This window comes from Linepithema humile, chromosome 5 (genome assembly GCF_040581485.1).
Source record: "Linepithema humile isolate Giens D197 chromosome 5, Lhum_UNIL_v1.0, whole genome shotgun sequence".
Classification (NCBI taxonomy): Eukaryota; Metazoa; Arthropoda; class Insecta; order Hymenoptera; family Formicidae; genus Linepithema; species Linepithema humile.
The window spans coordinates 19,665,047-19,680,717 of NC_090132.1; the positions used below are offsets into that span (position 1 = coordinate 19,665,047).

The 15,671-nt window shown below is 36.0% G+C and overlaps 1 protein-coding gene across 15 annotated transcripts in view; it reads left to right on the forward strand.

Moving 5' to 3' along the window:
• The window catches only part of Dys (Dystrophin), a 419,847-nt gene extending 404,439 nt beyond the window's left edge, over positions 1 to 15,408 (forward strand). For 9 of the 15 annotated variants that reach the window (XM_067355317.1, XM_067355318.1, XM_067355319.1 and 6 more), the window contains 11 exons: positions 9,128 to 9,387; positions 9,807 to 9,965; positions 10,298 to 10,434; positions 10,679 to 10,883; positions 11,079 to 11,164; positions 11,245 to 11,572; positions 11,660 to 11,771; positions 11,851 to 12,489; positions 12,617 to 12,731; positions 13,234 to 13,374; positions 13,869 to 15,408. In XM_067355317.1, coding sequence (XP_067211418.1) covers positions 9,128 to 9,387; positions 9,807 to 9,965; positions 10,298 to 10,434; positions 10,679 to 10,883; positions 11,079 to 11,164; positions 11,245 to 11,572; positions 11,660 to 11,771; positions 11,851 to 12,489; positions 12,617 to 12,731; positions 13,234 to 13,374; positions 13,869 to 13,966 — 2,280 coding nt within the window. In that variant the 3' untranslated portion in view covers positions 13,967 to 15,408. Of the gene's footprint in view, positions 1 to 9,127; positions 9,388 to 9,806; positions 9,966 to 10,297; positions 10,435 to 10,678; positions 10,884 to 11,078; positions 11,165 to 11,244; positions 11,573 to 11,659; positions 11,772 to 11,850; positions 12,490 to 12,616; positions 12,732 to 13,233; positions 13,375 to 13,517; positions 13,530 to 13,868 lie in introns of all 15 variants that reach the window. The other 6 variants (XM_067355321.1, XM_067355323.1, XM_067355324.1 and 3 more) reach the window with 4 other exon arrangements.
• The last annotated feature ends 263 nt before the right edge of the window (positions 15,409 to 15,671 follow it).

Below are 15,671 nucleotides of genomic sequence, written 5' to 3' on the forward strand. Positions count from 1 at the left end.
TCGACAATCATATATTGATGCGCTTTCATTGTTGCACAATCTATTGCGGAGTTTATCATTTTCCTTTGACCTAGGTATCATGTATAGATATTATCGGGGAAATTGCTTTCACCGTTTCAACGGCAACTAATTCAATTTTCATGCTGCATACCGCCTATAGACCGATGTTGTATAGGCCGCTATACAATCACGCTATGAGTAAATGACTGACACTCTCGATAAGATGTTAGGTAAAGTCTGAGACAGATAACCGAATAAAAAGCAAATGAACTTGAGGTCAGGAACAAACATAAGAATGATGAAGGTGGATAATCGAGAGATATACCTTTCATAACGTAGTACATATTTTTCACGCTTGTACGATTTTCATACCGCAATCTTTTTCGCAATATTGTCAAAATTTATTATAAGCTATGGAATTCTTTTACGATTGTACACGTCCGCGTTGTATTTTTAATTTTATTAATTATATTTATCATGTCTAGGCATGATAAAAAGTAACGACTGACAAAATACGGTGGTATTTATATAATTGATTAAAATGAAATTGATTCAAAGACGAGAGAAATTATAGCACAATGCATGGTAGAGCGCTGAGCAAAGACAAAGAGGCAATACAGTGACAATTGCCGTAAGGCAGTCACAAACAAGCTCGATAGGCTGCATGTACGTGCGTGCGCACATATATCAGCATCCATTATTTGCAACGAGGCGCATTGTTGCACCACGCCCCGCAACGTATATACAGATACTATCGTCGAAATTTCTATTACCGTTTCTCCGGCTATTAATCCGATTCCGCGCGCCGTTCGCTCAGATACTATTCTATGGTTGCCTGACCCGTTTGGATCAAGGCGAGATTGCGCCAGGCCTCGCGAAGCGGGACAAGCAGACGTCGCGCTGATTTATTTGCGAAATTGTCTCGCGCGATGTTGCCTGCGAAATTACGATAATGTAACAATATCTCGATGCGATCCGAAAGAACCCGTCGAGCCACGGGCGGACATTACGATGCAAATTAGGGGATACTACTGTCAGTCAGCTAGTGGATTAGGCCGTCTGCGTACATCGCGTTCGCATCAACCCTCACGAGCGTATCGCTATCAGTTGCACCACCGCGCGGTGTATCAGCGGGCTTCGTGCCCTTCCTCGTATGCAGATATTATCGCGGAAATTGCTCTTACCGTTTCTCCGGCTGCTAATCCAATTCCCATGCAACGCGCGCTTCCTCCTCGTACCAGTCGCAAGTGCGGCCCTGCAGCCGCAAGTCTAGGCGACTGATTCCAGATAAGAAGTTGATGACCGACTTAGAATAGGGGAGCATGATGAACTGGAGGCTATCGCATCGTGGGGATCGCAGACGTACAAGGGAATTTTGTATCGGGTGCAAACGAATCGTTTGCATTCTGAGTAAGAAATCGTCGATCTGATTTACACAAATCGATCGCAAGTTTTTTTCAAACTCTACGAGAAAATTTAATAAATAATTTTACGTCGTGTGAAAAATGTATCAAGGATGGGTATAATCGATATGTTTTGCAAAGTGAATTTCAATTCGCATTCGAATGAAATCGTCTTCGTCATGTCTATCAATAAAAATATTTGGCATTTTTGAAATGCATCTCGATTTTCGTCGAATACCTTTGCTGCCTGAACGAAATATTCTTGCTTATTCTGCCATGAAATATTGTCTCATATCTTATATATATATTCTTGCGAAATATATTTCACGAATCTTTTATCGGAGAGAAATACTTTTATCGCGCGATGTGAGAATTCATGCACTTTGTGTCTTATTATTTAATCCAATAAATTCACGATACTTTGTTTTGCAATGACGATTTACAACTTTTCGTAAACTTCAACCTTGTGGCCTGAGATGTGACAGAACTTACTTCATATAGAGAATACCTTCTCTTACGCGTTGTACTCAAAACTTTCACATACAATAATCGCTAATCATAGCGGATCAATATTGTACCGAAACCTTTCAGTACGGAACATTATCGCCCGTAGAACAAAATCTCGCTTCGGATGGATATTCGAGAAGGATCGGTCTTCTTGAGTTTACCCACATAATAGCGTTCCCTCGTAGGGTATCTAATTTCCGTCGTCATGCAAGATGCCGTTTCTTTACCTTGTATACGTAGTCTTTGCATTAGAGGGATCTTACACGAATATCCTTCCTTCGCCGTTCACTAAGATATGTTATCTTAAACATACTTACGCCGCGATTTTGATCTTTCCATTTCGCAACATTCCAAACTTTTCGCAAGACCTTTAATCGAAGATGCTTGCGCCCGATGAATTTTCTAAGGTACATTTGATTATGTGATAACTGAAATTATAATATCAAAACTGTTACACAAAATTTGTATTTTTTTTTCAGAATAAATACTGTTTATATTACTTTTTCTTATTTTTTATACGTCTTGTTTTAGAATGCATTCGACGCATTCTTAAATCGCACAGATTCCTTGTATGGTTCAAAAAACACGTGCTTCACATATTTCTCACACATTTGTCATCCTGTTAATTTTCTTCTCAAGTGTTGTTCAGGTCTCTTTATGAAAGTAATACTTCTGTAACCTTAAGTATTCGTTGCACGCGTGTCAAATGTTCACGACAGTCACGCGCGTTTAAAGTGCACTCAAGTTCCATCTGTTCCACGAATCGATCGACGCCATATGTAGCTTCATCGATTCAGCAATGGAAACATCAGAAACTCACTTGACAAAATAAATTTTCTCTGATCATAAGTAATATTTTATTAAAAAATATTTGAAATATATAAAAAAAATTGCCCTTTTTTTGTTTTTACTTATAAATTATTCGTGTATTTAAATATAAAAATAAAATTTTGCAGTTCTTTTTACCAAAGTAATTATTACACGCATACATATATTATATTTTAAACAGAATTATTATTATATATTTAAAAATTATTAAGATTAAACGCAAAACGTAGAAAGGCACTCCAGAATTGAATAGCAGAAATCAGAAAATTAATGAACACATTATGTAAGTGGATACAGTTTAAAGACGGCAACCACGATAGCGCATTGATTACAGCTCATTCACTTTAGCGTTGCCTTTAGGATTACAGGGGGAAGAGCCGAGGTTAAGGTCTAGGCTACATCGGTTTGCGGCTACGAACCCGGACTTATAATAGATGCGCATGGCATACTGCCAACGGCGAAGCGCCACAATATTACTGCTTAGTCACCTCGGGCCAGGGTTGCTCTTTGTCCGCCGCGTGCGCCTCGACAATGTAATAAATAACAAAAACCACCGTGGAAAATCTAAATATTTATGAGAGAATTTGGTAGGTCGTCGCGCGGTTTTGTATTTTCTTCGTTCCGCGTTGTCTTTTTTTCCTGAACACACACGTGGAGACACTTAAATTATCCTGTCACTTAGCCCTTCGCTAAGTGTTTCCAGTTCGGTCCTGCCCACTTCGCGCAGTTTAACCCTAGCCATTATCAAGAGCAGGGAGGAAAATCATTTAATTCTAATTACTAACATTATAGAGGGAGTTCTATTTAATGTTATTACAAAAATAACAAAATTACTTTTATAATATAATGGTATATTTTTTCATAAACTGGTTTAATATAATTTATTATCAGGAATTAAGATTTTTTTAAAAATGCAATGTAATCTATTCATCTTTAGTATCGCTATTAAAAGGGAAATATTATATAAAAGTATAATTTCGATATTACAGGAATAAATTTTGCGCTGGAAAATTTGTTAACGATGTGTGCACAGGTTTCGCAAGGATAAATGTACGTTATGCTTTTACAACGGTTGCAGTTATAATCCTTATGATAGGCCGGACAAGTGTGGAAACTTGCATGTGATAGAAGCTGTATATAAGCTGCTTATAAGATGCATCGTATACGGTGTTCCAATATCGCGTAGCTAAGTCTCTTAGCGTAGACTGCAACTTCCTCAACCTGAGGAAACTTCTGTATATGAGTCTTACATATTACTGTCTGTTCTCCCTTGTCTCCTCTCATGCGATGTTAATATTTGAGTTTAAACAACATTGTATATGAATTTAAGAAAGGAAATCATACGGAAATATTTAAAGCAATGGAAATAGCCTTGCACGATAATGTCTTCTAAAATATTTGGTCAAAGATATAAGTAATAATTTAATATTTTCTATGAAGCTTGAGGCGTAATGAAAAGATGTGTAAATTTAATAGAGGTGTCATTGTCTACAAGCTGAATTTTTGTTAAAAGATAAGTTGACAGGTTAAAAGCGATATTTTATCACGAGTGTTCTAAGATATTGTAATCCCTCGAGATCCTTTACCTGCTCCTAGCTGATCTCATCTTGCGCCACCTTCTTCTTTGTGAATAAAAGCATCATCGCAGGTAGAATGATTCCAAGAAAAACGTCTTGCTAAAACCACTCTTTCAAGATGCTGATCGAATATTCTTCCTACAAATATTCTTTCTTTCTTCCAATTTCTCATTTATCATTCACGCATATGCATTTAACAAATGATTTAATCGGTATTCCGCAAAAAAAATTATATCTTTTTTCAATATAAAAATTTAGTTAAATAAGATCGCTGTTCAATATTAGAACAACTTACGAACGTACAAATATTTCATAAGTTAGTTATTTATGTTATACGTAATAAAATTAAAGTAAAAACTGTAATATTTGTTATTTAATTTTGGACAACAATTATATTATTATATTAAACCAGCATAGATTAAAATTCATTCAACAAAAATGCAATAAAGGAAGGAAAAGAGTAAGTACGAGAGCTTCTGTTAGAAATTGCAAATTAAACAACTAATGACCAAACGGTCCAGGAATGGCGCATACAGTCAAGAATGAATATCGGACGGCGCCAGACAATTAGCTTAGTAAATTCCACGAAGAAGTTCTTCGTCAGGACACACGACGGAAGGAGCCGCGAGGAGAGGTAGAGAGCGAGAGTGCATGGACGACGCCGACACGGTCGAGTTAACTTTAATTGCCTGGTTGGCTACATAATAAATGATACTGCAGACGCCGCGGCGAGAAATTATTTCGGCCTCGGCCTTTTCGCTTCGTCGATTTCGCATGCGAAGACCTACGGACCTCGCATTATCGACAGACCCACCAATTATCTTACGTGCAGGTGCACGATCCGTCGCTAGTCCGTGTCACTCTTGGTGTAAATTAGGAAACTTCTTCCGCCGCGATTTATCACGCAAGAATCAAGCAAAGAATCTCTAATAAGAGTCACGAAATAAGCCTCAAGTAAAATTACTCTATGACAATTTCAGCAAACTGTAATTTTTATCTTGCAACATAAGTTCTGTTGAAACACGATGAAACATATTAGAATCGAAGGTATTGTTTCGCGACTCTTATTGAGGAATGTCCCTAATTCAATAACCGCTTTTTTATATTTTTTATACCTTTTTTTATTTACTATAATTTTATTTACGACAGAACGCAAACTTGGAAAATTTGCACACACAAAAATTGACATCTTTTTTTGAGCTTTCTACGACATTTAAATGCTTATGTTTCATTATTTGTCAGTTGTTCTCTAGAAATTGTTCCATTTCTTTTTACAGGAGAGGTTTTTTTTTATAAAAACTATAATTATAATAAACTTGAAGAATAATTATAATGTTATAATGTTTCGCAAACATTATTTTATGTTTTTGCTCTTTCAAAATATCCGGCTCTATTCGAAGTATTACGTTTATACCGGTTTATATGCGTTAAGTGCTTTACATCGACCTTGCCTGTCCGGTCACGCAGGGATCTGATTGTACAATCAAATTACTGTCTTGCTCTCGTACTTTTTACGTAACCGGAATGTGGAGTGCGTGCGTGCGTGTCCGCATGCGTGCGCTGAAATAAATCTGGTTTGCTCGTTACAGTGATTTTTTCACACGATTTCGTGCAAATCGCAGATGCGCCCAAGAACGATGCGAGAACGTTGCGCGTGTTTTAGTGTGTTCATAATTACATTTTCATCGAACACAATAATTCCTCATTAGCATTCACGATGAATGTTATTAGAGATGCTTTATGTCGGACACAATTCGCATCATATATAATGTAGTATTCATAATTACTTTATCGTGTTATATGTGCACACATATACAATCAATTGAACACGAATCGTCATACATTTTAACTCCGGCCAGTAATTACGGCAGCTGTTTTTCATTTAAAATATAGTAAGTTATCACGTATGCTGAACGACAATACAGCAGAACGACATTACGCGAACAGAGTTTATATTCTTCATTTATATATTAATAGCGGCTTGTTTTGAATTATTCAATCTTTTTTATATGATAATAATGCAAGATTAATGCTTTATTTTGAAGCAGATCTTAGCTTGAACTTCCGCCGTTCAATTGCATTGATTTTATCATCGATAATCTTTTATATTTTTACGATATCTCTCTTTCTTTCTTTAAATTACTCAGAACAAAGGCGATTCAGCTTTTTCCGGACTCGACATTTTCATCGGTCCGATTGTCCCACTTTCCTTCGTCACGGATGCAAGTAAGACCTATCTTTCTCTTCAATTCACGCTCCGCTTTTACGCATCCGCCTTTTTCCTTATCCTGCTCTTGGAACAAGGGACGCTTAAAGCACTTCCATAGGGAGACGACTAATTAGAGCGATTTAGCGTCCGTCGTCGGCGTTTATTTGGAATGCAAATGCCATCGTGAGAGACCGACCGACCATCCTCCTCCGTTTTTCCGTCCTTCCCGCTCCCTCGTGTCGTATCGCCGACTGATAAATGCCCGGAGGATTTTATCGCGACGCCAGTTACCGCGCCTTGTCCGAGGATGAAAATTGAAAGGGCAGAGAGAGCATGGCCATTTGTACTTAGCGATTGTCTCGTACCTCTCTGTTCTTGCGCTCTCCCGCCGGTGTCATGAAAAGAATTACAGAGAAAATTATTCCGCGACAAAGAAATTAGTTGCTCTTATTTCGTCGATTTAGATTCTTTGTTATTTTTTTAATGCGTTTTTATGGTTTTGTAATAATCATGGATTTTTTAATAAATTTTTCTAACAATTTCTTCAAATTTATTGATCATTTTTTTTCTACAACGAAGATATAATGTCATTAAACTATACTTTTTACTTCTTTAAACATTTTATTAAATTTCAAATTGTCAAATTTTAGATAATTCTAAGCAATATTTATTTAGAATTGAACATAGACTTAACTTTTATTTATAGTTACGTGAAAAAACTGATATCGCTTGTGATCCGATATTTTTTTTATTTTTCAGGATTTATTTCATGAAAAATGTTATATAACGTTTTTAAAACAGTTACTTTTACAATAGCTTCAATATCTACCTTTTGCTTTCAATGCAAAAAAAGCGTAGATATATTTTAAAAAAAGAAGAATTAACTTTTTAAATACTTTGCCGCGTTTGTCTTAATTCGAGGCTAAATGGATTTCATTCCATTAATAAACGGAGCGCACTAGTTACGAATTAAAATTAAAAAATCATAATTTGATTACTTTTGACCCAATTATAACAGCGAGTCTCTAAAGTGTACACGAAGTGTACAAGAGTGTAAATGATAATACAATAAATACAGCTCGCGCAACTATAAAAAATTTTACGCAAGCAGTTATGCTTATAACTTTTTTGCCCGTATACAAACAACCATACATGTGAAACTTTTTCTCTTATGCAGATAGTGCCATTTTCGGTCGTAATTACGACAACAAAACAGTTCGTACACCTGCGCGCTGCAGAGCGCACAATGGATAATATTGCCTCGAATGAATAATTTGAATTTACATCACGTAAAAATGAATATTTTAATTGACGTTACTGCGTTCGCTACTTTATTCCATTGAATATAATTATTATACCTTGATTTCAAGCGAATCGCTAATGGTGCATCAGCAAAATGTTGAAAAATTAGACAGACAAAAAATTCTAGTTTTTGATAAAGTCCCTGTACATCGTCATTTAAATTGTGTCTCTTAAAAATACGTTTTAAGCAGATATTTTAACAGATATTTTATCATAAAATATGCATAGTTACATATATATTTTTTTTCTTCTCACACTACTTGAGACAACTCGAGATGAGCTCGTTAAATTTGCCAGATTAGTGTCACTTGTCGCGTAATCCTTCCACGAGAAAATTTTTCACTTTAGCTAACTGCGGTCGCTTTTCTGCATTCTTTAATAGCGAGACTTTTATGAATGCCAGCAGAATGCTCTTTAAGCTTCTAACACATTACGAATGGTTTTATGATCGTCAGTTAAAAATATAACGATTAAAAAATATTTTGTAATAAATAATTTAGCTAATGATTTTATGAATGAGAAATATTTAAAAATTTATCAAGATTTATCAAAATTTATCAAGTTTTATCTTTGAAAATAAAACAAACATTTTTACAAATAATGACACACACATTATATTATATATGCAATATATTAAGATCTATAAGCGCGCATATACAATTTATTAATATACATAAAATATTAAATTGTAATTAAACATTGTGTGCAAAATAGAAATTATAATTAATAGCGCGTAAATGTCATTACAAAAAGCAGCGGTTATTGAAATACATTATTATTAAAAGAATAAAATATTTTACTCTAATCTTTTTAATTATATACTAAAACACTAAAAGCAAATACAGTAGCCCGAATATTCGGATGAAGGCAAAACGCCGAGAATTACCATGCATTTGAAAGTTTTCACCATGATACGGCTCTGCGGCGTTAAATTCTGAATAGTTTTGCATACACGGTGTTTATTTTATGGAGCATTAGTTGCTACTTTTAAGCATAAAAGTTTACAATGTGAGAGAAGCTATTAAACATAATGAATCAACAAAAAAGATTATTCAATTTTGGGAAATTTTCAATGACATTTTTAATCACAATTAAATTGATTCTTATTAATTTATGGCGCATGTATTTAAACGCATTCTATTTTATATGCAAATTTTTATATTATGTATTAGTTTGTTATAGCAATGTGATTATGAATTAATACATACATATGAAGCGCACAATTATCTTGATTATCATTACATTTGAATGATAAGCAACACTGCACCTCAATTTAACGATGTTTCCATTTCTGATTTCAGAAAATATGTGTCTTCCAAAAGTCTCTCGAGGATCTCTCCTCGCGGATGGCCGCGGCCGAGGCGATCCAGAGCGGCTGGCAGAATCCAAACGACGCCAACGAAGCGACGGAAATGCTGGAGCAGTTGCAGAAATTTGGCGAACGGCTAGTACCTATCCAGAGGAACATCGAGGACGCAAACGACCAGGCGAGCGTTCTCGCGTCGAGCAGCGTCATCGTTTCTCACGCTTTACTGGCGAAACTCGAAGATCTGAACACTAGGTATGGTTTAACGGGCATACAAAAAAAAAGTTTATCACCGCGATTTTCAACCGAGTTTTAGACGAAACTCATATATCATTTCTGTACGTGGCTATTTATGCAACACGAAGACCTCAAAATCGAAATATTTAAATCTAATAACGGATTTTGTGAATAATCTGAAATCTATTTTCGAGACCTTAAATTAAACACGAAATATTTGCATAAAATATTCTTTTTACGACTGTCTAAAGGTTGGAAATATATAGAGACATACAGTAACATTTTTTGCTGCATCACTCTGTGTAAGTATCACCGATACCAAGACGAGAATTCGAGATTTGCCTAGCACTATAAAGCTTATTTTCACAACGTCTTTCGTCTTGACGGGCTTTAAATTCGAGATGCGACGATGTTAAGTTTTTCGTGTGTTTTCGCAGGTGGAAGGTGCTGCAAGTCGCGGTTGACGAGCGTTACAAGTTGCTAAGCGGATTCGGGAAGGATGGCAGCACTCCGGGTAGTCAGGCTTTCCTCGCGAGCAGCGTAGAGCCACCATGGGAGAGAGCCCTCACACCCGCCAAAGTGCCTTACTATATCAAGTAATGGATCTTCCTTGCATCTCATATTCATCTCGAATTTCCCCAGCCGGCATGCTTATTTCTGAGACGATCAAAAGCTTTTACCAATACAGCTTTGTATTTAAAAAATTTTTAAATTGATTTTAAAACATAATATTTATATGTTTATATTATATATATTTATTCCAATAACTTGATTTTTTTTTAAAGTAGAAAATAGAAAAAAATCAATTGCGTGAAATATCAGTCTCTTTTAGTTTCAAGATTATAAAAAAACATTGGTACTTCCCTTTATATTCACATCTGTGCACAAAATTAAATATAAAGAATTGAATTAAACTTATTTATTATAGCCATCAATTGGAGACTACACACTGGGATCATCCGAAGATGATAGAACTAATGTCTTCTCTTGCGGATCTAAACGAAGTTCGCTTTTCCGCATACCGAACCGCCATGAAATTGCGTACTGTTCAGAAGCGATTGTGCCGTAAGTATTTGCGTCTATTTAATAATAAATCATTTTTTTATTGCTACGTAGCACCATGTGTTCATTAACTATCATAATTTTCACGATTAATCATTTACCGGCAATAGCGTATTGTTGTAATGATATTAGATGTCGTATAACATAAAAATATTGCTAATAATTTTTATCTAAATGAAATATCGGCATCTTGAACTAAAATAAAAACATGAAAGAAATATTTTATATTCCTTACTTGTCGTTTTAGTGGACATGTTGAGCCTTTCCACCGCGTTGGAACAGTTTGATTCACACGGGCTCCGGGCACAGAATGACAAACTGATTGACATCCCCGACATGGTAACAGTACTGACATCACTGTACGAAGTAATCGCAGCAGACAACCCGGCGCAGGTGTCTGTGCCACTATGTATCGATCTAGCTATCAACTGGCTGCTCAATGTATACGACAGGTATGCTAAATGGCTATGTTCTACAAATATGAAACACAATATATTTTTTTTGTTAACGTTTATGTGTTTATACTGTACTTTACGTGCATTTTTTTATTCTATATATATTAAATTCCAATTTTTAAATCATATTAGAAATCTTAAAGATATTATATTTAATATAAATGATACTCACTTTTGCGTTATAATTTTCAGTCAACGAACCGGTCAGATCCGAGTACTGTCATTCAAAGTCGGTTTAGTTCTGCTCTGCAAGGGACACTTGGAGGAGAAGTATAGATGTAAGTAATATATCAAGATTTGATACCGATCTATAAATATATTTAAGTTATATCTAATGGCGCTTATATATTATTTGCAGATTTGTTCCGTTTAATCGCGGATCCCAATAGGCTGGTAGATCAACGGAAACTGGGGCTTCTATTGCATGACTGCATACAAGTGCCGAGACAATTGGGCGAAGTCGCGGCATTCGGTGGCTCGAATATCGAGCCCAGCGTTCGCAGTTGCTTCGAAAAGGCAGGAAAGGATAAAAACGAGATAGAGGCCGTGCACTTTTTGAGCTGGCTGCAACAAGAACCGCAGAGCATGGTCTGGCTGCCTGTATTACATAGACTATCCGCTGCAGAGACCGCCAAGCATCAAGCTAAGTGCAACATATGCAAGGAGTATCCTATCATAGGATTCAGGTAAGATAAAGTTCACCGGAACCAGTCAGCAACAGCGTTATATAAGATTATCAGAATATTTTGATATAAAAAATATCTGGATTTCAGATACCGTTGCTTGAAATGCTTCAACTTCGACATGTGTCAGAACTGCTTCTTCTCAGGACGTAAAGCAAAGAATCACAAGTTAACGCACCCGATGCAAGAATATTGCACAGCGGTAAGACTTCTGTTGATTTTACTCACTTAAATGTTATCAATGGAAACAATTCATTAAACGATTCTTTATTGCTTTACAGACGACGTCCGGTGAAGACGTTCGCGACTTTACACGAGCGTTGCGCAACAAATTTAAGTCTAAGCGATACTTCAAAAAGCATCCTAGAGTTGGCTATTTGCCAGTGCAAACTGTCCTTGAGGGAGATGCGCTGGAAAGTCCGGCGCCTTCGCCTCAACACAGCTCGCTCAGTCAAGACATGCATTCTCGTCTAGAAATGTACGCCTCTCGACTTGCCGAAGTTGAATTATCACGTACAAGAAGTAACTCTACACCGGATAGTGACGACGAGCATCAGCTGATAGCACATTATTGTCAGAGTTTAAACGGTGGCGACAATGTTAACGTACCCAGAAGTCCGGTTCAAGTTATGGCCGCGATTGACGCCGAGCAGAGGGAGGAGCTCGAGGCGATGATACGAGAATTGGAAGAGGAGAATGCGACGTTGCAAGCGGAGTATGAGAGATTACGCTCGAAGCAAACTCCAGGCTCGACGCCGGAGGATGGTCACAGCACTAGACAGCCCGATTGCGACATGATTGCGGAAGCTAAACTGCTGAGGCAGCACAAAGGAAGATTAGAAGCACGCATGCAGCTACTCGAGGACCATAATCGCCAATTGGAGGCACAGCTGCAGAGACTTAGACAGCTTCTAGATGAGGTATGTCAAAAAATATGACATTTTTAATTTCTTTTTTTTATACTTTGTTTCTTATACTGAATACTTTTTTTTAATGAAAATGGAATATTGTGTTACATGATGGATCAATTGTCTCTAAATTTTTTAGCCAAACGCTTCTTCACCATCGAAGACCGGAACTTTACAAACCCGAAGTGTGACAGCATCACAATTGGCGACCGATTCTCCAGCAAAGATGAATGGCCATTATCATGAGTCTCCAGGTACATTTATTGTAATCAAGTTTTGACCATTGCTCTTTGTTATATAAGTAAATAATAATATCTGGGATAATGCATCAAAATTGTTTAATTTGAAGTTGCTATTCACGCCTTCAGTCAATCGGACTTTATGGCTATCATACATATTTTTATAATTCATACGTAACAACTGAATATATATATAATGCTTTTCTATTGATGCTAAACTAACTACAGTGTTAATACAATAGGGAGTTCATGATTGCAATCTGATAACTGATTCATGTATGAAATAAATTATATGTGGTATCATTCGTTTGTCTAAATCTCATTTGCTTAAATCATTTATTGCATAAATTTTCTCAGCAAGAATTCGATCGTTGTAATTAATGCAAAGTTAAAACGTCATAATTTTTTAATAACTTGTCATCACTAATAGATTTTGACATTATGCACATCCCTGCTGTATACATATATACATATATATATACATATACATATATTTAATCAAACGCTGTGAAAATAGATATGCTTATTGCTATTGGGCATATGGACTTAGGTGGTGGAGGTTCAAACGAAGGCAGAGTCAGCAGTTTAGAGAGGCCACCGCCGCCACCACATTCTCACAGCGTTGCCCACAATGTGGGCAATTTGTTGCACATGGCAGGTTCGTTCAGTTTATGTAAATTTACCGTGTGTTGAATTAATGTAGCATAATCAATTAATGTACCCAACCTCTATATGATGCATGTATCACTTCTGCTTGGTATAACCAAAATAATGTTGCTTTCCTGTTTTCACGCTATACAGAATGGATGTAAGGTGAGATTACTATGCTTCTCCCTAGGGGGGCTATGCTTAAGATTCGTCTGAACATATTATTGCAACATAACAGATGAACATTACGGCAACGAAACAATCTCACTAAATGTGCAAATCTCTAGCGTTCATCGCGTACTTGTACATTTGCGTGTACCCGAACGTCTCTCTTCTTAATTCATCCTACGCTTCCCTTTTGATTTCTATGTACGTCTGAATGTGTGCAATGTATGGATTGTTCAATTAACTATTGTGAGTTTAACAGCATATGCGAATTCTGGGTCTCAGGAACAACGTTGAGAAAAGCAAACAGATGGTAAAGACCTTCCTTCTCTATTTCAGGTGACTTAGGAAAAGCTGTGGGCGAATTGGTGACAGTTATGACTGAGGACACATCGAAGACGAACGGACAACGAGCGCCTCCACCGGCATTCAAATAACGATTGCACCGCGCCGCTTGTCCCAACAACAATGTCACTCTAAACGACGTTAGCACTCGACTTAGATCGATGCTATCCACTTGATATCCACGTTGTAAACGTAAACGTTTAATCATTGACCAATAACAAGTCTGGCTCTAAACGCATATCACACTGAGACAAGTACATAGTATATCTGCCGCGCAAATGCAGGGTCAGGGGACTCGTCTGACGGTGGTTTTGGGTATTTTATAAGTTTTGATATACGTCGTTGTATAGCTGAATTATATGATATCAATAAGACGATTATGGTTTGGCTTTTGACGATCCCCTGAGAGTAACTTTACATACATATTGACACGTCATATCATGAAACTAATCGTAATGAAAAATCAATTGTTATGCTTGCTAGCTAAACTATACAAACAGATAAGAGATATAATGAGTATAAAGGATACACGGAAGGAAATATCATTAACAATGCATGCAAAAGCAATGTATCAAATCACATAATCTATTATAGATCGTAGCTTATAATTACATACCCATTCTGTTCACTGCCACGGGCTCTTCCTCGACGTAACTTACACAATGTACACATGTTGCGATTCTAGACGACGACACATAATGAGAAATAGATCCGTATCCATACCTGACCTTCTGTATCCGGCGCTCTTGAATTTTACATCAATAATTACGAACGAAAGAGAACCTTTTATAATAAAGCAGAGCGACGCGCATTACGACTTTCAAGTTTATTTTTTATCCAGTTACATGATTTTTCATATTTTTTAAATAAATTTAAACGGCAATGTCTATTATTTAAGCCTGCCGGATGTTATTATATCTAAGAGTATATTGATAAGTACCTAACTAATAAACTGTAGGCTGTATTCTGATATGTAATAAAGTTGTCTGAAAAATACTTTATCACAATATTACTAAAATGTGAGCTCACCGTGGTTTTGTTATTAAGTGATCAGTCTGCGATCTGCTTCCTGAAGCGGATAATTTTTATATTTTGAATGAATTGAACACGCATTTTTTTACATATCACCGATGCCATATACGTTGATAATAATACTATTGTGTCACTTTTGAGGATATTGCTTGTGAAATGTAAAATACATATCTTTGAAAAAATATCATATTTTACCAATTGCGAACGAGTATCATGAATTGTTATTCACCGCCGTTAGGTCACAAGAAGGTTAACTTCACTTGATAAAGTGTAAACCGATCGAATATGTTTCCAAGCTCCGTCTATAGTTCGTTGAAAGATTGTTGGTTTTGCGATTTCATACATTAATATAACGCATTAAAATCTAGAGGATTAGTCATATAAAAATGAAGTTATATACTGCGTACAACATCAAACAGGTAACTATGTTACTTGTAATATATTGTAATATGACTGAAATGATATGGGACAAAATGCTTAAATAAAAATAATATGATATAAAGTCTTCTTATATATTTTTCTCCAACTCCTCATAACAATCATCGAAATAAGAAAGCTCAAATTAAAAAGCTTTTTACTATAGTATTTTTTTATATACAGGATGATTCAAAACAACCTGATGTTATATTGAAATGTCATATTCTTGAGCAATTTCTAAAATAATTTTTCCTTTAGCAAAATTTTATCCGAAACTTAGTTTTTAAGTTATAATTGAAAATAGTTCGCTACTAACGTAACAGTTGACAGTCTCGTAATGCGTTGCGC